Raw genomic sequence first — 24,767 nt, 5'->3', positions numbered from 1 at the left:
CAGTCATAGAAAATTGAAGAGCAGTGCAAACTTTTAAGCAGTCCCAGGATGAATGGTGGTATCAAGCCCCAGACTGATTCTCTCCCCCACCTTCTATCTAAAATCAAAACCTCAAGACAATTTCAACTTCAAAGACTAAGATCCTCAAAAGGCTTACAAAGCCACTCTCCAATGTAAAATCTCCTAAGATCTCAACTTAACACTAAGTCCTCAGTACTTTTTGTTAGCTTAACATTAAACATTTGCCAAGTTTTACCAGTGCTATTTCAAGTGTGTGTGTGTGTGTGTGTGTTTTGGGGCGCAATACATGAGAATGTCAGAAGACAACTTATGGGAGTTGGTTCATTCCTTTTACCATGTAAGTTCTAGGGATCAAACTCAGGCTGTCGGGTTTAGTAGCAAGTGCCTTTACCTGCTGAGTCACCCTGCCAGCCCTCATAACTTTTTAAATCTTTATTTTTACAATAACTACTCTAGCCTGAAACTAGGTCACACAATTCATCAACAGCTCACTTACTCCTAATTGTATCACATCCCAATCACTCAACATGGATACTGATTTCACTCCATAGGATTCTGCCTCCTAGTAATAGCCCAGAATATGAACAATGCAAGTCCAGGTCATTGCCGCCCAGTTAGCAAGGGCCTTCCTGCCATTTAAAACTCAAAGATCAGATTATTTTCCCAACTAGTCTTTGAAATAGTAAGTTCACTGCTCACCTTAATAGACCTGGATGGAGGTGGGTGGTCCTTGGACCTCCCACAGGGCAGGGAAACCTGCTTGCTCTTTGGGCTGAGGAGGGAGGAAGACTTGATTGGGGGAGGGGGGGAATGGGAGGTGGTGGCGGGGAAGAGGCAGAAATCTTTAAGAATTAAATAAATTTAATTAATTAATAAAAAAAAGAAAAAAAAGAAATAGAAAGTTCACAATTTGCATATAACCAATTGTACCAGGCAATGTGGAATCAAAGAGATTAATTCCAACATGTTAAATTAACAAAATCAAAGACAATTGTTTTTTGTTTCTCAAACCTAATTCCTAAATCTACATGCATCATCATTCTCTTTTACTTCACAAACTGCCCCAGCTTGCAGGATGACATCTCTACAGTTTCATCAAATTCCACCACTTCACTTGCAACTACAATACATAATTGGAACTGTATATTTACATCCTGGTATTTTATCCACTTTGATAAATTTAGTATTTCTTACTTTTCTTCTCATTCAAACTGCAGCTTCACAACTCTAGATACACAACAATCCCTGGTTCTTACTGGACATCTTGCTCATTATTTTGCTGGAGCTGTAGTAGGCTCAGGATGAATTCTTTTGGTGGCAAAGGAAGAGCACATTATCTGAGACTGTTCTCATATGCATTTCTGCAACCTACTTAGATCAGAACTATAGCCACAAGTACTAACTCAAGACCATCTCACTGTTAAAGAATAACATTTCTGTCCATGTAGAAATCCAACTGATAGGAACTATTGCAGCTTCCCCACTTCTCACTGACATTGCTTCTTTGTCTCCAATACAAAAATTGACAACTAGGGGGTGTGGGTGGGGGACAGGGACATGGCTCTGTGAGTGAGAGCACTTGCTAAAACATGAGGACCTGAGTTTAAATATCCAGCAGACAAATAGAAATCTGAGTGTGGATATTCACACCTGTAATTCCTCTATTAGTGGGTACAGAGAGGCAAACTCTGGCAGCAGCTCTGTCACCAGTCAACCTAGCTAAAAAAGATAAACTTCTGCTTCAGTGAGAGAACCTGTTCCAGGGAATAAGGTGGAACAAAATACAGGATGGCACCTGGGGTTCTTCTCTGGCCTCTGCAATATGCTTATACCAACACAGTCACACAGATACAATACATATAGTAAATAAATGAATAAAAAAATAACCCTTTAAAAACACTGACATCTGGACTAGTCAGCATTACCACTGCTAGATTGTTTTTCAGAACAAGCCAACTTTGTGTATGTATGGTCTGAGTACAACTTGCAGGAGTCAGTTCTTTCCCCTGTGTGGATTCTGGGGATCTGACTCAAGTTCTCAAGACTTGAAGGCAGAAACCTTTATCCATCTGAACCATCTTGCTGGCCACAAGCCAACTTTTTAGAATTTCCTGGAAGTATTACCAAGTAATAAATAAACTCTTCCTTAAACAACAACAACAACAAAATTAAACCTTGAGGCTCTACCGAACCTTGTCACACGGAGTTGCCTACATGAAAAGCAGACCAAATACCAATCAATTGCTACTATCTGAAGTGTCTGCCTCCATAATTCTGATCTTGGGGCTCCAACTTGAAGCCACCATATATTTCTCTGTCCACAGGTTTTCCTAGTTTACAATTTATGTCCCCAGTTAGTAGTCACATGGCCTCTCAGGGAAAGGCATCAGTTGCTCTTTCAGGAGACCCAGGTTCATTTCCCAGCACCCACATGGTGGCTCACAACTGTATATAACTCCAGTTCTAGGGGATCTGACATCTTCACACCAAAGCATATAAAATAAAAGTTAAATAATTTATTATTAAAAAACCACCAACTTTAGCAAAATTTTTCTAAACATTGTAATTAAAAGACTGGGCTGTGGATGCAGCTCAATGGGAGAACATTAGTAATAACCTGGGTTGTCTCCAACATCAAAGAGAAAAAAAAAAGAGGAGGGGCAAAGAGTTAACTTCACCTGGACCTACTACAATCCTAGCTACTATTGAGAAAGATTACAAATTCAAGGCTTGTCTGGTCTACAGACTGAGTTCAAGGCCACCCTGAACAAGTTAATGAGACCTTGTCTCAAAATTAATCATAAGGGCCAATGAAATTGGCTCAGAAGCTAAAGCCTAACAATCTGAGCTCAAGTCCCGGAACCCAATAAGTAGGCAACAACTTCCAAATGTTTTCCTCTGACCCCGTAAGTGTGCTGTGACAGGTACATGCAAGTAAGTATGTGCACATGTGTACACATACCACACAAAGTAAATAAATAACTTTTTAAAGTTCAAATATTAAAAAGGATTGGGGACATAATGCTTAGTAGTCGAATGCTTTCCTAGTGGGGGGAAAGTTGTTCAATACTCAATACTGAGAAAAATGGATAAAAAGGGAAAGAAAAAAGAAATTTAAGACAAATTAAAAAATCAAAACTAGAACAGAGTTACTATAGCACAGGTCTAACAGTAAATAAATTTTAAAAAATATGAAAGTTTCTAACATTCAGCTTTTACTGAGTTTCTTTAAGTACAGAAAACATATTTTCTCAATTTGCAGTTTATATTACTGCAGGGAATATTATAATAAACATTTTAAACTATGTGTTTCCTAACTAACACATTTGTACCATATCCCAATTGTTGAGAAACTAAACAAAGCAACCTCAGTACTAAACTCTATAAAACCAAAACATATATTAAAAAAATAAAACTACAAAGTCATTTACTTTATTCCATAGAAAAGTCAGAATTTCCACTTTGCATGAAAGTGGTAAATATGTCTATTCAGTTTTCTCATAGGGGAAAAAGAAGCTAATTTAAGATGATAATCTGGTTAGATATGGCAACACGCCTCTAATCCCAAGACTCTAGAGGCAGAGGTAGAGACAGGAGGATTAAGGGTTCCAGGCCCATCTGGACTATACGGTGATTCAAGGCCAGATTAGACTTCACAGTAAGGTCATGCCTATCTTCTACTCCCCATCCCCTGAAAATAACATCCTCAAATTTCACAAGGAAACCTAATCAAAAGGCTATATGATTAAAACTACATATAATACCAAAAAGCATAATCAACTGCAATAAATTCAAAAAAATAGTAAATACGTCATTTCAATAATTTCTGGGAAAATAAACAGAAACTACAAGAAAGTCCCCTTCCCAATCATTTTTCCCATTTAAGAAAAGACTGAATTTGATTTGTTTTGGACAGTAAACACTGATGCATTTTAGAAAGCTATTATCTAGAGGGTGAAGAGATGGCTTAGCGGTCAGAGTACTGGCTGCTCTTCCGAAGAATTCAAGTTTAATTCCCAGCATCAGCACAATAGCTCACAACTGTCTGTAACTCCAGTTCTTGAGGAATCTAACGCCCCCTTCTGGTCTTGGAAGGCACCAAGCACACAAGTGGGACATAGGCAAAACACCCATATACAAAAAAAATAAATAAATCTATTTTTAAAAAGAGAGTCTTTCAATTAAAATTTAAAAGCAGGAAGCAGGGAGGGGGGTAATTTGTGTTCTTTTGGGTTTTTTTTTTTTTTTTTGAAACAGGGTTTTGTTAGGTAGCTCTGGCTGTCCCAGGACTATGTAAACAAGGCTAGATTTAACTCACAGAGATCCACCTGCCTCCACCTCTGAAGTGCTGGGATTAAAGATGTGCCACTACACTCCAAAGAAAGAAAGATTTTATATAGTCTGGCATGGTGAAATTCACCTGTAATCCCAACACTGAGTAAAATGAGGCAGGAGACTATAACTTTGAGAACAGTGTGGGCCACACAGTGTAACCCTGTTCCAAGAAGGAAAAGAAGAAGGAAAAGAAAAAACAAAACAAAAAAACAAAAGGCAGGTATTAAGGTACAGAGAACAGTGGGTTAAAATTTTAGCCACTGAGATTTCTATCTAGTCTTAGGTAAGCCAGACCTGATGGTACAGACCTATAATCCCACCTACTCAGAAGGATCCCAAACTCAGACCAAACTTAGTGAGACTCTGTCTAAAACAAAAGGAGGAGGGGCAGGGGAGACTGGGTGTGCAGTCCACTGGTAGAGTACTTGCCCAGGATTTGGGGGAGGGGGCAAGTTACCCAATCCTCAGTACCCAAAACAAAACAAAAGCCACTGGTTTATGTTTGAATATTTCACCACTTAGCAGAAACTAGAAATAGTATCCCTTCAAGCCTACATTTGTTTAACTTTCATAAATGTTTAAAGGAGAAACTCCTAAACAGTATTCAATATATGATGAACATCAGAGAAATGTCCTTTGCACTCCCCCATCCAACCCTTCAGGTTAAAGTCTTCAGGAAAAAGAGATCCAATAATGCACAGTATATGAAGGTCTGGAGAAAGTTATTAAGAGCACACTGGGAAATAAAAAGGAGTGCCTACTATGCCATTCCCTTCAACCCGGCCAAAAGAGGTCCTGTACACAGAGATGAGAGAGGCACTGCTAATATTGGGAATGACTTGAAATTGGTCTTGTTTGGGTGACAGAGTGTGTTGGACTCTCAAACGCTAGTTAAAAAGATAAAAAGTCAAAGTTCTTAGAGGCAAAGACTGAAAGACTATCTTTCTATACTCCTACTTGCTGGCAGAAGAAAGTTCAAGCTTAAGCTCTGATACTTTAAATTCTTTAGGCTAAGTGCTCATAAAGTTTGTTTCTGTAGAACATGTATCATACAAAGCAAAGCATTTACACCAGATTTTTAAATTAAAACATACATACATACACACACCCAAAGTTCATTACATGGGTGACTTCATCAAGCCAAACATTACAGGATTAACTTCTTGCTATAAATAATACTTTCTGAGTTCTCAAGAACACAAAATAATTTTTGTTTTTTGTTTTTTGATTCTCTGTGTAACCCTAGCTGTCCTAGAACTCACTCTGTAGACCAGGCTGGCCTTGAACTCAGGGATCTGCCTGTCTCTGCCTCCCAAGTGCTGGGATTAAAGGTGTGCACCACCACCACCTACAAAATAATTTTTCAAAAGAAGGTAAAGATTTTAAATTTCCCATACTTGTGTGCAGTAAGTCAGTGATGCATAAAGGCCTGCACCTGTAGTCCCAGCTACTATGAAGGCAGAAGGATCACTTGGGCCTAGGAATTACAGCATAGCAACACCTGTTTCTCAAAAAAAAAAAAAAAAAAAAAAAAAAAAAATCACACATAGGTTAGTCAGAATAATACCAGTACGTTCATAACCGGTCTCCAAATAACTTTAATTTATTTCATTTTATTATTATTGTGTGTGGTGCACATGTGTGAATGTGGGCACAGGGAACTATGGCATGCATGTGGAGGTCAGAGGACAATTTTCCAGGAGTTGGCTCTCTCCTGCAATCAAAGGATAGGGGCTGGACGGTAGTGAGACTTTCAAAGCAAACGCTCCCATCTATTAAGCCATCTTGCAAGGACACAAATAACTTTTTAGACTCATTTTGTATGTATGTTTTAACACTTCCATACAGACATTTTATAAACTAAAAATACCATAGTATCTTTCTACAAATACAACATAGGGCAGGACAACCGCTAATACAGAAAGGGAAACTAGGAAAGTTTGTTTTATTTTTTAAACATTTTATTGTCTCCTTCCAGGTTCCCATCCCTCACATAAGTAGAGTAAGAAAAACTTCACACACAACAGTGATAAACAGACAAGATGAAAGCAACCCACAGAGTTCAGTTGCACTTAAACATGATTCACACCTTAAAGCTCTCTGTACTGCTACAGCCTACCTAACCATACAGTCAACTTTCCCATGCACTAAAGCCAACACCTACTCAGCCTGAATGCACAGTAGCCTACAAAGCATCACAAAAACATACAAACTAAGCTACACTTGGCTCAGATTAGATAAAAACAACATAGAGTACAATAAGTTAAAAATACAGGAGAGCTTTTGTTTTTGTTTTGCCTTCAAGTGGGAGTCTGAACCCAAAGCCTTGCACGGCCTTGCTACTCAGAAACGTAAGTTATACAATCTTGGTATCAATACGTAAGTGAAACTTTGGTGTTATGTTTTTTAAGTTTTTAACACAAGCACAATGAAAAGTGGCCTTTGAACCAACGCTTAGTGGAATAAGACACTCCAGAGTTCTAAATAAAAGTCTTTACCCACAATGATTATGCTGTCAATTTACTTTTCCCCCCAGACAGACTACACTGGTTTGTTTTCCTTAATAAAAGGTATTTTATATCACTACTTATCAAAGTGTCTCGTGCTTGTCTAACTTTTTATTACCTCATAGAGAACAGTGTCTAATTCCTGGTCATAATCACAAAAAGTGAAAAACACCCAGCCAGGGCTGCAAACAGTGTTTCGACAAGAAATACAAATGTTAAAGAAACTCCTTACAGACAGTTTGAACCTGGTTCTTTAAAAGAAGGAGAAGGAGGAGAAGAGAAAGAAAGAAAGAAAGAAAGAAAGAAAGAAAGAAAGAAAGAAAGAAAGAAAGAAGGAAGGAAGGAAGGAAGGAAGGAAGGAAGGAAGGAAGGAAGGAAGGAAGGAAAAGAAAGCAAGCGAGCATCTATCTACTAGTGGCTATCATCTAAAATGTGTACCTACTAAATGAATAGTACAAACGACAGCAGAAGTCTGAATACACAAAACCAACTTCAGAGTAAGCAGAAAGCAGGACAGAACTAGGTTGGGCCCTGAGGTTCTAAGTCAACGAGACAAAGGGAAGAACATGAACAATACACTACAGAAAACACTAGGATATTTTTTTAAATTATCAAATTAGGCTGCAGACAACCATCCCAAGCACTCCTGCATGTTACGGATTTCGGTTTGTTGTTGTTGTTGTTGTTGTTGTTGTTGTTGTTGTTTTAAATTCCATGCTTTTAAGTTAAGCTCGATCAGGATACCTCGATGGCAAGTCAGCTTACCTAAAGTAAAGCACTTTCTCAAGAACAAAATAATAATGCCTGTCCTAGGAAACACTGGGAAGGAAAAGTCTCTCAAACTCCAAACATCAAGAAACTGCCTACTTTAAGCAACTGTGAACTCCAATTTGCTAGGGGAGAGAGCACCATTTGACAATCCCCTAACTACGCGCTAAGTCTGCTCCACCTGAGTTGAAGGAAACTCCGCAAGTTGGGTCGCCCAGGAAATGTAGCTCTTGCTTCTCTAAGGGACTCAAACAGACGGCTGGATGGAAGAGCATTCTAAAACGGCTTGCCGCTCTCCTAAGTCAACCAAAGCCTTGCCCCAGGGCGACAGAGGAGACGCACACACTCCGGGAGAGGTGACACACACAGACACACACACTCCGGCGCGCTGGCTGCAAACACTCCGAACCGAGCGCGCGATGGGGAGGGAAGGCGCCCGAGTGGGACACGCACACCGGCGCCCGACACCCAGCCCGGCTCCGGATCGCCGCGCTCGCTCGCTCCCTCTCGCCCGCTTCCAGAACAATGCACGCGCCGCGCTGCCAACCTCGCAAGTTGCTGCGAGTCTGCGCGGACCCCAGGGCTCGGACCCGGGCAGGGCTGAGGTGGCTGCGGGAGTGTGCGAGGGCGGCTGGCCCGGGCTCCGCGGCTCCCGGGAAAGCGGAGCGAGAAGCTGGGCTGGTAGGGCCGCCCGGCCGTGGGGGCGGGGAAGGCCTGGCCCGGGGCTCCGCAGCCTGATCGGGCCGCCGCCGGCGGGAGCGCGGTCGGGACGCGCGGGGGACAATAGCGCGCGGGGAGCGCGGCTCGGGGTCGGCTGAGGCGAGCTGAGAGAGCTGACAGAAGCCGAGGAGACCTGACACGCGCGCGCGGTCCGGCTCCACGACGCTGCGCTCGGCCGGGCCGCCGCTCCGCCGCCGCCCGGGGTCGTGTCTCACCTCCCAGCCCCGCCGCCCAGGAGAGGAGAAGAATTAACACTGTCGGCAACACCATCTTCCGCGGCCGCCGCCTCCTCACGGGTTAACCGCGGTGCATCGATCCTGAGGGAGCCGCGACCGGCGCTGGGTCCCGACGAGCCTTCCCCGGCAGCTGCACCGGCGAAGCGCCTCCCTCTCGCTCCACTTCAGGGGCCCAGCCGCGCGCCCCGCTCCGCCAAAACAGGGCCCTCCCTCCCCCTCGGCCTCTTCCTTCCTCCCTTCCCCGCTTCCCTGCCCTCGCTCTTCGCCTGGTCTCTGCCCCTTCCCTGAGCCGCGGCCCTCCGCCTCCTTCCTCGCCACGTGACGCGCCGGCACCCAATGCGCTCGCCAGGCCGCGCCCCTGCCTCCCGCCCCGCCCTGCTCCCCCAGGAACCCCGGGAGAACGCGCATGCGTGCCGAGGCGGGCGTCCGGGCCGCTAGGCCCCACCGCTGCTTCCTGTCCGCTGGCGGAGAGCTGGGATTGGCCTTGTGGGGCGGGGCGTCCCGTGGCCCCGCCCATCTCCCCGGGCGGGAGCGCTCTTTTTCCCCGTTAAAGTGCTGCCCGGTTCTTCCAGCTGTCTTGGACTTGTCCCCGGGGCTAACGCCCTAGCCAGAAGCTCTCCGGAGGAACGGCTTTCCGCCTCTTCGCCTCCAGGAACCGAAAGGTTTATCGTTGCTTTTTTAATCTGTCCCTCTTGAAGCGCTGCAGCTGCCAAGTAAACAAAAGCAGTCCCAGCAAGCACTGATTTTAGCCGCGATAGACAACAGAGTTGGGGACCTAACTAGCAAAGACCCAACAGGAAGAAGAGACGCCCTAAGGGGTACTTTTTCCTGAACCCTTAACAAATTTATGTCACATTCTAGGCCTTAGCCATGGCGGTGGGGGAGACGGAGGTCCTTGATCTCCAGCTTAGAAAATGCCCCTTTGTTAGTCTGTCCCCTCATACCGCCTTCACGCCAACTTCTACAAAGCTGGTATTTGGCGTCTCATTAACTCACTTTGATTCTTTAGTCTTGTATTTCAAGAACTACAGCTTCTCAATGATACTAATTATTCCTCATCTTTTTGGTATTCTGCTTAGGTTGACTCCGAGAATACAAGAGTTTAGATTATAGATAATAAGAATAAATTGGAATTCTTTTACTTCTGCTCTATATATTTCCTACAACCTACATCGTTAAGTCGAATGTGGTTCTTTAAATAGAACAAAAATAAAGGCGAGTATACTTATCCCGCCCCCATCTCCCATCACCTATCTGTGTATCCCAGGCTACCCTTTGACACATTATTTAATCAAGGATAAAGTTGAACCGCTCCTCCTGCCTCCTATCCTCCATCGCTGGAATTATAGACATGCACTGTCTCACCTTGTTTAAAGAGTATGCTTATTTTCTTTGTTTTGATAAATGAATTACTGTTTTGTTTCACATTGCTAAACTCAGTACTACAGTCCGAAGTTCCCACATCCTCGTGATTATCCTGCTCATTCGTTTCTACTAAGGTATATGAAATCAACACAGAATGACTGAATGTTGTTATTTATTTTTCCCTCCATAAAGGATCTACTCTTAGGAAAGCTGTCTCCAGACATGTTGCTTATCACATGTGCTTTCTACTTCTCCCTCACAGAGAACCTGTCACGAGTTTGCGTTTTCAAGTTATTAATCCATCTTTGTGACAAATTTGGTGTTAGGCAGTAGTGTTTATAATCAATCCCAGTAATCATAGGCAAAGAGCATTTTCTTTGCAAATTCAAAGTAATCACTGAACCTTACATCTGAGATGCTGTTTCTTTTCTTTGTAAAACATGATAGCACTACACTTCCACATCACAATGAATGACACTTTCATGCTACAATTTTGGACCGTTACTTTCCTTAAAGTCTAACTTCCATTACTTGCATTTTGCAAGTCAACAGGACACTGAAAAATGCAACGGGGTAAGGTCTCCATCTATGTCATCCATTACAGACCTACTTGGGTTTGACTCCCACCCCTGCCATTTGTAAGCTGATTGACTTTGGCCAGGTTATTCAAAACCCTTTGTAACTTCAACATTTCCCTTTTAAAATGAAAAAATGCCTTTTGTAACCATTTTTTGATGGATTAAATTAAGGTTAGTTACCATTGTAAAGCAATTACATGTACCTAGCAGGTAATTGTTATACATTAAATACATACAAAATACATAAATACTATTTTCCTTTCTCCTTTATTTTTAACTGGGGGTGGGGGGGACATGGCCCATAGTAAACATGAGAAGGTCGGAGAACAACTTAATGGTGTCAGCTCTCTCCTTCCACCTTTATTTGGGTTCCACGTGACACAGGTCATCAGGTTTGTGCAGCTAGCCTGCTCAAGAGTTCTTGTAGTGCCGGGCAGTGGTGGCGCACGCCTTTAATCCCAGCACTTGGGAGGCAGAGGCAGGTGGATCTCTGTGAGTTCGAGACCAGCCTGGTCTACAAGAGCTAGTTCCAGGACAGGCTCCAAAACCACAGAGAAACCCTGTCTCGAAAAACCAAAAAAAAAAAAAAAAAAAAAAAAAAAAAAAAAAAAAAAAAAAAAGAGAGTTCTTGTAGTAGCATTGTTTCTTAGTCAATAAGAGATGGTTTTTGATGCTAACAGTAACAGGTTTTATGTTTGTTTTGCTTTTTGTTAAGACCTAGCCCATAAAAACCATCTTTAACATATCTATAAGACATTTTCTAGTAAACAAATAGCCATATATGATATATCAGGCAAACAATGTTAAAGAAAAATGCTTGCTGCACAGACTTAAGACCAATATTGGCTATGTAGCGGAGGACAACCTTGCAGTTCTGATTCTCTTGCCTCTAACTCCTGAGAGCTAGAACTACATGCACACACAGCTAGGAACTGAGTCTAGGGCTTTATGCAAACTAAGCCAGCACTCTAGAGCTGAGCTACATCCCTATCCCAGCAATTTCCTTAAACTTCCAACTCCTACTAAACCGCCCGCTGATGTCCTTGTCAGTCAAACTCAGGAATCTCTTTCGTTCCTTTTCCCTGGTCACAGCATATCCATTCTCTCGGGAGCCAGAATTGAGAGTAGGGCCAGATGGCTGGAGAGAAGGATCAATGGCTCCAGAGCACTGGCTGCTCTTCCAGAGAACCTGGGGTTCCATTCCCAGCATCCTCAGGACAGCTCGCAACAGTAATTCCAGTTCCATGGGGTCAGATGCCCTCTACTGGTCTGTGAGGGCACCAGGTTGACCCATGATGCACAGACATGCAGACAAAACTCTCATACACATAAAAATAGATGTTTTGACAACAACAACAAAAAAAAGTGGGGTCATCTTAGAGTATCACATTGTCACCTGTGGTCAGTTACCAAGTCATATCGAGTCTTCCCTTTCTTGTACCCTTCAGCTTTCCCTCTCTGCTCTTACCCCGCTTTAGATAATTATTTTCTCTTGCTGAGCCAGATACAGGACTAGTTCATCTCCCTTCTCCAGTTTCCCCTGCTTTCAAACCTCACTTTAATTCATAGCAATCTGATGCCACCTCATCATTCCTGAAGCCACTCTCGCGAGAGCCATCAAACATCTGCCCGTTGTCAATAGCAGTAGACACCACCATTCCTTATCTTACCAAGCCTCTTGGATGGTTGACACTGTAAAGACAAACTCACTCTCACAGTGTTCTGGAGGCCATTGTCCCCTCCTCGCTTTCTTCCTGCTTAGAAATGAGCTTCTGTCTTTGTCTTCCCAGGCCTCTCTCCACTCTACCCCTTAAATATCATTGGTCCTCAGGACTTGATCATTTGGCTTTGTTCTCTAATCATTCTCTTCCTTGGTTAGTTGTTATGACCATCATGTGACTGTGACTAGGTTGCAAACTCCATATGAACAAAACCTGGGTCTGCCTTGTTCTGGATTCTACTCCGGGTCTTAGCATGTAGTCAGCCTGTTCTCCTAGACCCCTCTCCCAAGTCCCCACCCTATCTATAGCCTAGCTGCCCTGCTTTTTTAAGCATGTGCTCTTGGCTAAAGTAAAGAAATCTAGGAAGCTAGAGCAATGGCTCGGCAGTTAAGAGCACTGGCTGGTCTTTCAGAGGATCTGAGTTCAATTCCGAACACCCACATGGTGGCTTAAACCAGTCTGTAACTCTAATAACAGAGGGTTCAGCCCCATCTTCTGGCCTCTGGGGGTACCAGGGATGCATGCACGTAGGCATGTCTGGGTATATATGTAGCCATACACACAAAATAATAATAGAACAAAATCTTAATTTTTGTATTTATTTATTTTATATATATGAGTGACCTGTCTAGTCTTCATGCATACCAGAAGGGGGAGTCAGATCCCATTATAGATGATTGCAAGCCACCATGTGGTTGCTGGGAATTGAACTGGGACCTCTGGAAAAGCAGCCTGTGCTCTTAACCGCTGAGTCTTTTCTCCAGCCCTGAAATCTATTTTAAGGCACCTAGGTCTCAGTTTCCTAGTCATCATAATGGGGAGAATAATACTGCTTACCAAACAGGATTGCTGCTAGAGTCAAATGAGTTGGCAGGTGTAAAGCACTGACACAAGTGGCATAGTACATAGTAAGCATTATAAAATTATTATAATTACGTATGCAATTATCTGTATTGCTCACTAGCTCTTCCCTAGTGTCATACAGTCACACCATCAAGTCTTTGTTTCCAGACCTAGGAATTGAATCCAGGGTCTGGTGTGTACAGTTCTACCACTGAGCTACAACCCCAACCCTTTCCTTCTCTTCCCTGGAAATGCAGCTGAGTGGAGATTTGTCAGGCACGCAGGAGATCTTAAGTCCAATTTAGCAACAGGGGTGGAGTGTATGTGGCAGGGGTGGGGGGAGTGTTAATAAAATAAAAATAACAAGGGCAAAATCAGAGTAGCAGGAGCTGACGTTAGAAAGGAAGTGGGAGTTTAAATCACTTAAGTAATCACGCAAAGTCAGAAGCTCAAGAGTGGCAGAGCCAACCAACAAAGTTAGATTCATTTGGAGAACAGGCTGACTTTAATCAGTACAATGTGTCGCTGTTAACAGTGGTTAGTTTCCCAAACACTCCACTTGCCACTTCAACACCTTTGCACATGTTCTTCCCTCCCTCCAGGAGTGCCTCTCCCACTCAGCCCACAGAGTCTACAAAACGAGGCTCAAAAGAGCCCCTCGGTGATGCATTTCTTAATACACTCTTTTGAGGGGGGATTAGGATTTTAGTTTTCATGAGAAAGAGGGATTCAAAAAGAAAAACATAAAATACATTTCTAGAAAATAATAAAATAAGCTGTTTACGACTATAGGCATTTAAACATATTAATTTCTGGCGGGGCAGTGGTGGCACATGCCTTTAATCCCAGCACTCGGGAGGATCTTAGTGATTTTGAGGTCAACCCGGTCTACAAAGTGAGTTCTAGTACAGCCAGGACTGAAGCCTTGTCTTGAAAAACTAAATGGTAGATGGAAAGATAGATAGATAGATAGATAGATAGATAGATAGATAGATAGATAGATAGATAGATAGATAGATGATGGATGGATGGATGGATGGGTGGGTGGGTGGATGGGTGGATGGATGGATGGATGGATGGATTAGATAGATAGATAGACAGACAGACAGACAGACAGACAGACAGACAGACAGACAGACAGATAAAAATAAAAGTATCAATTCCTGGGCTGAGAATATAGCTCAGCAACAGGAATGGCAGTGTCTGCCTAGCATGCATAAGATCTTAGGTTTAATTCCCAACACTGGAAGTAGGCTTGGGGGGTTAAGTATCCATTTCCTTTAAAATGCAAAGGAACAAAATTGAGATATATTATGCTGGCTGGTTTTTATGTTAACTTGACACAAGCTAGAGTCACTTTGGAAGGGGGAACCTCAACCGAAAATAAATGTTCTCAGCAGATTGGTCTATAGGTAAGCCTGTGGTCGATTTTCTTAATTGATGATTGATGTGGGAGGGTCCAGCTTACTGTGGCCATACCACTCCTGGGCTTGGTATTCCTAACTTTTTTAAGAGGGCAGACTGAGAAAGCCATGAGAAAAGTGAACCAGTAAGCAGTTACCTCCTCTGCATCAGTTCCTGCTTCTCGATCCTTGCCCTGAATTCATTCAATGGGCTGTGATGTGGAAGTGGAAATGAGGGGGCTTGCTTATGGTCGTGGTGTTTCATCACAGCAGTCGAAGGCGCCTCCCCTTTTCTGAAATCCGTATAACGTCTCTACTAGAAAGAATTCACTGTCTGCCATCTACACACCTCTAAAGTAGGCTTATCAAATCACAATGCATTTGCTTATTTAAAATACTTACCCTGGGTTAAGTGGTACTGCCTATACTGCATATACTAACCTAGTATATGCAATGCTCTGAATTTGATCCCTAGACTAATCAAACATTCTCCTCTCTCTCTCCCTTCTCTCTCCTCTATGGATTAACCCATTTGTAATGCTGGGTTAAAACCACTCTCTCCCTAATTCTCAATGACAAGTGTGATTCCCATATTATAGGAGTTTTAGAAAGAACCACACAGTATAGCAAACATATGTCCAACACACACCTATTACATTTCAATACTAGTATGGGCTAAGTTTGAGTACTTTATTCAAAAAATAGAAATAACATCTTCCTGCTTAAAATTCTAGTATCTTACTCAAAACTTAAAAGCCCCCACAGAACTCATCTGTCCACGGACCTCCCTCTTTTCTCTTGTCCCTTTCCATTCGGTTAAACTGGTCTAGTCTTGGTAACATCAAAAACATCTTCAGCTTTTCTGCCAACACGTTTCTGTCTTGTTTCCTTTCACCTTGCAGTCTTTAACTTAGCCTCGCCAGGGCAGGGCACAGTCAGATGGCTCAGAAAGCGTGTCACACTCACAGACATCTTTAGTTTGATTTGAAGTGAATTTTTAAAACTTCATTATTCGTTTGAATCAAACAGTTAGGAGCTTTCAAGGTACAGCCATGATTCTATGCAGACCTAATTCTTCTGCCTTCCTTGTCAGGAACTGAGTAGAGACTGCCCTCTTTGGACTGGGCTTGTCCTGTGTCACTCTGGTACTCATTATTCCCATTAGTGAACTTCCTATGAGACCTTTGGTTTAGAAACTAGACCAACTTCCAGATAGTCCTTGATTTTGCTTACACGTACATCTCTGGCTCCAGTAATCTCGATCACATTTTAGTCCAAAACACCTTTTATATTTAGCCTTCTTCCACAATTAAGCATGTGTTACTTCCTGGAAACTCTATTATTGCCTTGACAGCTGACATCAACAGGCACTAAAGCAAAAGCAAAGGACCAGAAAACCTTACAGAGTGGCAATGATCACTGTTGTTCTAAAATTCAATGAACATTTATTCTGTTCTTACTATGAGTATTCCCAGATTAACAAATAATAGTCCTGATATGTTAATGAACACTTTTATACACACAATCGTGTTTATTCTTTGTAACAGTGCTATGAGGTAGATACACTGTGATCTGTTTTACAGATGGGGAAACTGAGACATAACAGGTATGATAGTTAATTTTCATGGTCAACTTGATTTGGAATCACTTAGGAGATACACGTCTTGGTGAGCCTGTAAGAATGTTTCCAGAAAGATTTAGCTAAGAAAGGAAGATTTACTTAAAATGTGGGCAGCACCATCCTACAGGCTAGGATCCAGACTGAATAAAAGGGGGAAGAAGGAGAAAGTCCATGAGCATCAGCGTTTATATCTCTCTGTGTTTCCCAACTGAGGACATAATGTGACCAGTCACTTGCTCCTGCTGCCACGCCTTCCTTGCCATGGTGGACTGTACCTCTCAAACTGTGAACCAAAATAAATCTTCCTTTTCCTAGCTTCTTCTTGTCAGGTATTTGATCAGAGCAATGAGAAAAGAGAGTAATAACCTGGCTTCTAACGTGTGTGTGTGTGTGTGTGTGTGTGTGTGTGTAGAACTCGCAAAAAAAAAATCATACAACTCAATAATTGTAGGCACTCAAGCACTTACCCAAAGCCTACACATGTCAATGAACTTCTATACAATTATACAACTAGTCTTTCTGAAGATGGGGAGCTTTGCTTTGGATTTTACACTTTTATGATCAATTACATGTGTATGTATTTATCCACCACAAAAAGAAAGAAAAGAAAATCTATGACAGGGTTAAAACTAGAATTAGATTTTCATGACTCTATGTCCTTTCCCTGTATTCTGTCTTTTCTCATCATCCAAATATGACCCTATCTAATCCAACCTTAACTATGAGTCTTGTAGTCTAGTCACTAGATTTACTTGGTAAATAAAGATGTATTGTCATTGCTATAGTCCAAAACCTACTTCTTAGCTTGTCTTTGTTTGTTTGTTGTTTTAGGCTGAGGAATTACATCCAGAGCCTCATGAATGATAAGCACATGTTCTATGATACTACTGAGCCACACCCTCAGCACCTGAAGGTCCACAAACATGACTCTAAACAAAACTTTTATTTATTTGTGGAAGTGAAGATGTACCACGGCAAATGAGTGGCAATCAGGGGACAGCTCTTAAGTTCCTCCTGTCCACTCTGTGGCTTCGGGGATGAACTCAGATCATAAGGCTCGGTGGCAAGTGCCTAAACTCACTAATCCATCTTGCCATCCCATTCCTCAGAGCTATCTGAATTTACCAACTCACAAGGACCAATGAATGAGAACTAAACTCTTAAGAGAGGGGTCTTTCAAGGTTACAGGCATGGTCACATAGTGTGCCAGTGATCCCAGCACTGAGGCAGCAACGTCAGGAGGACCACCACCAACGCTGGGTCAGTCAGAGCTACATATTGAGACTCTGCCTCAAACTCCTCAAAACATCTTCAGGTAGATTTTCATGTTATCAAGCCAATGAATTCATCTTTATTATCAATACTTGAGAAGCTGAATCTTAATTGAAAGTGACTTAGTGACTGTCACTGGTGCCAAAGAAATGCACTGAGTGATTTTACTGTTCAGCTACCCAGCTATCCAACTTACCACGCCACCGTAGAGGTTGTTTAGGGATCAGGCAGGTGGATATCAGGACACTCACTTGTTCAAGAAGCTCTATGTAGATGGTGATCAAAAGCACACTGCAGCAAACAAACCCATGTGCATTGGGACGATCCCCGGAGCCATGCTCACCACCATTTCCCTTTCAGTAACTGTTTTCTTCAGCACTTCCATAGATAATTAGGCCAGGCTTTAGTTCAATTTTTAGGTTTTACTTTGTTTCTTTTACTTATTTACATGTGTACAAATGTTGTACCACTTTTTTAAGATTTAATTTTCTAAAATGCTTGTGTGTGTGCCTCTGTGTCTGTTTGTGCGACTGTGTGTGTGTGTGTGCATGTGTAAATGCAGGTGCCTATGAAATTCAGCAGAGGTATCCACATGCCCTGGGGATGGAGTTACAGGTGGTTATGGACCACCTGATATAGGTTCTGGAAACCAAAGTTAGATCCTCTGAAAGAGCAGCAAACACTCTTAACCTCTGAGCCATCTCTCCAACCCTCCATCTTATTTATTGAGATGGGGTCTCTCACTGATCCTGGAGCTTGCTGATTCAGCTAGAGGGGCTAGCCAGTGGACTCCAGGGATCTTCCTCTCTCTGTCTTCCCAACACTGCTCTACCCAGCTATCTTACTGTGGTTCTGGGAGACTGAATTCAGATCGCCATGCTTCTGTGACAAGCACTTTAATGACTGGGCTATCTCTCCGACCCTATTTATTTACTATTATATATTTATTTCTGGGCTGAGAATTGTCCTTGGGACCTCACATATGCTGAAAGGATTCTACCCCTGACCTTTACTCCCAACCCTTAAACATAAAAAAAATAATAATAATAATCCCATCTCCTGGGAACTACTACAAATAGCTACGCTGATTCTTTTTATATTATTTGGATTTTTGATTTTGGGGTGGGAGGGGATTTGAGCCAGGGTCTCACATATCCCAAGTAGTCCTACAATTGCTATGTAGCTAAGGATGACTTTGAATTCGTGATCCTCCTGCCTCCATCTCCCAAGTACTAAGATTACAGATTTTCTATCATGCCTAGTTTTAGTTTAGATATTTAATTATCATTGGTGACTTAATTCCTATCACTTCCCAATCTGTTTGGCATTGCCTACAAGGGTCATATTTTCATTTCATTTTCTATACTTACATTGTATCTTTCTTTTTTTTTTTTTAATTGAAAAAAAAATTTTCCGCCTCCTCCCCGCCTCCCATTTCCCTCCCCATCCTCCCGCCCCTCTCCCCCTCCCCCCACTCCTCCTCTCCTCCCTCTCCAGTTCCAGGAGCAGTCAGAGTTCCCTGCCCTGTGGAAAGTCCAAGGTCCTCCCCCTCCATCCAGATCTAGGAAGGTGAACATCCAAACTGTCTAGGCTCCCACAAAGCCAGAACCTGAAGTAGGATCAAAACCCCGTGCCATTGTCCTTGGCCTCTCGTCAGCTCTCATTGTCTGCCATGTTCAGAGAGTCCGGTTTTATCCCATGCTTTTTCAGTCACAGTCCAACTGGCCTTGGTGAGCTCCCAATAGATCGGCCCCACTGTCTCAGTGGGTGGATGCACCCCTCGTGGTCCTGACTTCGTTGTTCATGTTCTCCCTCCTTCTGCTCCTCATTAGGACCACATTGTATCTTTCTAACTAGACTGCTATTCGTTTGAGAGCCCCAATAATAATGATATATTTGAGCCAGGAGTGTAGCTCAGAAGGAAAGTGCTTACCTAGCATGTGCAAGGTCCTGGGTTTACTCCTCACTACCATAACAGCAGTCTCAATTGAAAATCTGTTCATAATTCATTAATGTTTGCCCTAGGTTTCCATTTAATTTACAAAATAATATAACATGGGCTGGAGAGACGCCTCAGTGCTTAAGAGCCCTGGAGGTGCTTTGGCACCTTCTAGAGGACCTGGATTTGGCTCACAGCACCCTTGTTCTGTAGCTCACAGCTACCTGGAACTCCAGCTCCAGGGGATCTGATGCCCTCTTCTGGCTTCAGCAGGCACTGCACACATGTGAAATCCCATCATGTATACCCAGACACGTGGATAAACAAAAAGAAATATAACAAAATATAATAAAATCATTTAAACTAATACTGTCCCTTAGTTTTTTTTTTAATTTTGGGTTTTTTTTATTTTTTTGACAGGGTCATATGTCTAGTCTAGGCTGGCCTCAAATTAAGTAGCTGAGAATTTCTTTAAATTTCTAATTCTCTGGTCTCACTTTCCACTCCACCTGGGTTCAAATCCAGGCTTCCTGTATGCTATCAACTGAGCTACATTCTCAGGACCTACCCCCATCATGCCCCCCTTTTCTTTTTCCTCCTTCTCCCCCCCTCTCGTTTCCTTTTACAAAGAATAGCAATTAAAGTTAAGTAAATTGACCTACCCAAACTTAGAAGATGAGTGAATAGATGGAGCAGGTTCTAACCAGGTCTGTGGGATCCGTTCATCATACTTTCTGGTACATTAGCCTGCTTCCATGCTTAACATTCTCTTCTGTGCCCCCCAAATAACAATGTTATAATTAATTTAGGAGATGTCTCATGCAATTATGAAACAAAGGTAGTATAATTATTACTATGTGCATTTTTTAAAAGGTGATTTTGCTTGTTTGCATGCTTTAATTTTATGTGTATGAGTGTTTTGCCTGCATGTATGTATGTTCACAACACATATGCCTGGTGCCTGAAAATCTTCTGGAACTAGAATTACAGATGGTTTTTCAATTGCCATGTAGGTGCTGTTAACTGAACCTAAGTCCTTTGACAGAGCAGTACATGCTCTTAAGCACTAAGCCATCTCTCTAGCTCCTACTAGAGGAATCTTAACAACACATATTACACGACTCAACAATAAGGGTGCTTCCCATCAGATAGTGCTCCAAACCAGTGTTTCTCAGTGCACAGGCCAGGACAGTTCCTACAGGAGAATCACTTTGCTTGCTTGTCGAGAGCTGCAAGTTCCTTGGCCTTTCTCCAATTCTGCTTGACCAGAATCCTAGGGGTGGAGTCCAGAAACACACCTGAACACAATTCTGATTCATTTGATTCTTCAGAATTAATAGTACTGAAGTGTGACAACCACTCTTCTAAGCAAACATAATGAAGGATCACTAAAAACAAAAAGACCAAGTTGTTTTATATCTGTTTTTAGTTTACTTGTTTTTAGTTGGTTTGGTCTGTTTTGTTTTTGAAACAGAGACAGAATCACAAAAATACTTCCCAAGTGCTAGGATTACAGGTGTACACTACCTGTATGCTATCAACTGAGCTACATTCCTATATTTGGTTTTTTGTTGTTTTTGTTTTAAGACAGGGTCTAATGTATCCCTGGCTGGCCTCATTCCTAATGTAGTGGAGATCACCATGTTTGGTTGTTTTGAGACAGGATCTCATGTAACCTAAGTAGGTCAACAACTTACAATAAAGCTGAGGATGACCCTTCCACTCCCGACCCTCCTACTTACACCTCCTGAGTTTTAGATGGCAGACCACCACACCCAGTTGACGCTTTCCTGGGAATGGAACGCAAGCCTTCATGTGTACTAGGAAGGCACTCTACTGAACTACATCCTCAGGTCCAGTGATCAAACTTTACAGTGTATTTGAATCACATGGAGGATTTCTTAAACATCACATTTCTAAATAAGACCAGAAAACGGCCCTCCTCCACCATAAGACATGCACAATCTGGGGCCTTGCCTATAACAGGCCAGCACTCTACCACGGATCGATGCGTTCATTCTCATTCCTAAGGATTTTTGTTTGTGATGTTTCCAGACGATGTTGGCATTGTCAATAAAAAAATACATACTTTGAGAATTGTACCAGAGTTGAGAGTTATCTGGTAAAAATAGTAGGTTGGCAAGACAGGATTTTGTTAATTGTTTTCATTCTGGAATTAAATCCTTAGCCTGTAATTAGCATGCTAATTATACACTTTACCAATAGGCTATATACATCCAACCCTTAAAATAACTTTTTTTTCCTTGAGAGACGTCCTATGGAAAGAAGGAAGCTGGCACAATTAAACTCGACCCAATAATAAACTGGACTAGAAGAACAAGTCATATACTAGGGAGTATTTGGAAGTGATGGAATATACTCCTTGGATTCATTCCTAGTACAATCTATAGCATCCAGGTACACATTTAGGTTTCATTTTTTGATAAGATTATATGAGTGCAATTGAGAGAACCATTTCACTATTACAGCACATGAGGGCTACAATAAAGGGGGAAGGTTGTTTCTCTCCATCCTTTCACATCACCAGGACTGGAGCATCTGCTAAAGCAGCATGGTGCAGAGGCAGCACCTGGTCGATTATCACAGCACTGAATTTGTTTCTGAACAGGTGCAGGGCTCCTCATGGGGGCCAAAGGAAGTAATCGAGTTGGGGATGTACTTTGCAGGAAGCTGGAGTGTCTGCAAGCAGCTGAGGGCCAAAGCCAGGGTCACTGAGTTACATGAAAAGCCTGGATTTTAACTCACATATGTTGAACTGAAAACTAAATGAGGTGGGGCTAAGGTACATATGCCCTGTACACGTTCCATGTTCTGCTCAGGGCTCATTTCGATGCAGCTAATTATGAAATCTGCGACGGTTAATCTTGATTGTCAATTTGATTGGGTCTGGAACAAACTAAGAGACATGGAAGTGTTAGAGCATTTCCTGGAAGAATTAACTTCGAAGATCCTCCTCCACACAGTGGGTGGCACCTATCGGGTGGGTGGTATATAAGGAGATCTAAGGAAGCAGAGGCACTGATTGCCTGCCTGCAGTTCCTGCTGATGAATGTGTCTTTCTCTGTTGCTGTTGCCATTGTTCGCTGATGTCAGGCTCTAGTGTGGACTGAAGACCAGGGACTCTCCAGGAACTCTGCAGCCCTTCAGCACCAGCACCAAACTGGGACTGCTAAGGAACATGGCTTCACTGATTGAGGAGCTACCAGGTTCTCAGCCTCTCTGGCTTGTAGACAGACGGTTTCGTACCACCCAATCCCTTTCAGTCATATGCGACTCTACTTAATCCCTTTTAAATATGCATACATTCTATCAGTTCTGCTCCTCTAGAGGACTCTGGGCCAGTCTGAACTTTGGAATTAGTACTGTACCAAGCTAATTGAGCTAAATAAAAAGACCGTGATCAAAGACAATCCAAAATACTAACAAAACAATAATAATAATAATTTTGATATTTAAGAGATATATATTTTGTATCTCAATTCTAAGGCAATACTCACATGGGTTTCTTTCCTCTTATTGTGACATATTCTCTATAATTATCTCATATCAAAGTGTCTCAGTGTGTGGAGATAGTATGTGTTTGTGCATGTGTGTATTAGTGTGCTCGCCTTTGAAGATTGTGTAGAGGTCAGAGGTCAATCACTCCCTCCTCAATCACTTCCCACCTGGTTTGGGTTTTGTGGTTTTTGGTTTTTGTTGTTGCTGTTGTTCTTGCTTTGTTGTGGGTTTGTCTGTTTGGTTTTTTTTGTTTGAAACAGAGTCTCACTGTTTTGCTCTGGTTGGCCTGAAACTTGCTATTTGGTCCAGTCTGGTTGGCTGGACTCAAACTACAGAGATGCCTTTACCTCCTGTGTGCCAGGACCAAAGGCGTGGACCACCACACTCTACCTAACCCTCTTTGTATTTGAGACGGTATCTTTCATTGAACCTGAAGTCCACTATGTCAGCTAGACAGGCAGGTCAGGGAACCCTTAGGTCTGTCTCTGTCCCTCCACTGCTGAGATTTCAGGTATGTACCACTTCACCTGGCTTTTATGTGGATGCTGGAACCCAAACCCAGTCTTCGTGCTTGTAAAGCACTAGCCCAGCCCTCATCAATATCTTATTTCCCAAAGTAAGACTTGTTCTCTATCTCTTTCCCCTATGTCTCAATCCCCAACACTACTAAGTACTTGCTACTGATGCATCGTTTCAATACCCTTTGGAAAATACAAAGGTGGGACTGGAGAGATATGGCTCAGCAGCTAAGAGCACTTGCTACTCTTGCAGAAGATCCAGACTCAGTTCCTAGCATCCACATAATGGCTCACAACTGTCTGTAACTCCAGTTCTAGGAATCTATTCTTTTTTTTTTTTTTTTTTTGGTTTTTCGAGACAGGGTTTCTCTGTGGTTTTGGAGCCTGTCCTGGAATTAGCTCTTGTAGACCAGGCTGGTCTCGAACTCACAGAGATCCGCCTGCCTCTGCCTCCCAAGTGCTGGGATTAAAGGCGTGCGCCACCACCGCCCGGCTAGTTCTAGGAATCTAATACCTTCTTCTGACCTCTACAGGCACCAGGTACACATGTACACAAACCCCTCGTTCGCATACAATAAAAATCAATGAATCTTTTTTTAAAAAACATGACATCAAAAGGATAATATAAAATTATAATCAATATCCTAAAATATAAAATAAAAGGAAATACAAGGAAAATTTGAAAATTAAAGTTATAAAGAAAAATTGATAAAAACTGTAAAATCAAGAAAAGTCAAGAATTATTAAAGAAATAATCCATTTCCCATAACTGAAGAACATAAATTTCTGTACTGACTGTAGTTACCAAGTACACAGCACAACAAACAAAAAGAAATACTAACTAGTACAATGTCAGAACATAAAATAAGAAGAAACCTGGTGGGAGTCTGGGGTAGGATGAGCGTGAGTTCAAGCTTAATCTGGGCTACACAGACAGCACTTTCTCAAAAGAAAGAGAAAGAAAAAAAGAAAGAATAAAGAAGGAGAGAGAGCAGGAGGGAGGGAAAAGGAATTAGTACTTTATATGAGCATTACTATCATGACAAAAAGTTTAAAATGTATATGTTAATCTTACAAATTTGAGATAATATTTATACTTTAAGAAAAGCCTTAAAGAATCGAAATAAAACCAAAGGATTATGAGATTAGTGGCAATAACATAGTCCCTTGATTTTGGTTGTTCTTCTGTCCATATCCGGTGGTTCTTCTGACATGAGACAGATTTAGGATATTTTGGATTTTACTTTAACAAGCATGCTTGGGTTTAGAGGAGAGAGCCACACTCCAACTCCAAAGCCAGCTTTAACCTTTAATTGGACAGGGACTACAAAAAGACTATTTGCATTATATGTCTGGGAATTCCAAGCCAGCCAGGGCTACATATTGTGACTCTGTCTCAAA

General features: G+C 42.2%; 1 protein-coding gene across 1 annotated transcript in view; it reads right to left on the bottom strand.

Moving 5' to 3' along the window:
- The window catches only part of Adam10 (ADAM metallopeptidase domain 10), a 103,824-nt gene extending 95,002 nt beyond the window's left edge, over window positions 1-8,822 (bottom strand). Inside the window, exon 1 of the mRNA XM_057767257.1 lies at window positions 8,567-8,822. Coding sequence (XP_057623240.1) covers window positions 8,567-8,621 — 55 coding nt within the window. The 5' untranslated portion in view covers window positions 8,622-8,822. The remainder of the gene's footprint in view (window positions 1-8,566) is intronic.
- Window positions 8,823-24,767: the final 15,945 nt, after the last annotated feature.

Source organism: Chionomys nivalis, chromosome 4, assembly GCF_950005125.1.
Source record: "Chionomys nivalis chromosome 4, mChiNiv1.1, whole genome shotgun sequence".
Classification (NCBI taxonomy): Eukaryota; Metazoa; Chordata; class Mammalia; order Rodentia; family Cricetidae; genus Chionomys; species Chionomys nivalis.
The sequence above is the reverse complement of the archived record's forward strand: the minus strand, read 5'-3'. Positions and strand labels throughout refer to the sequence as shown.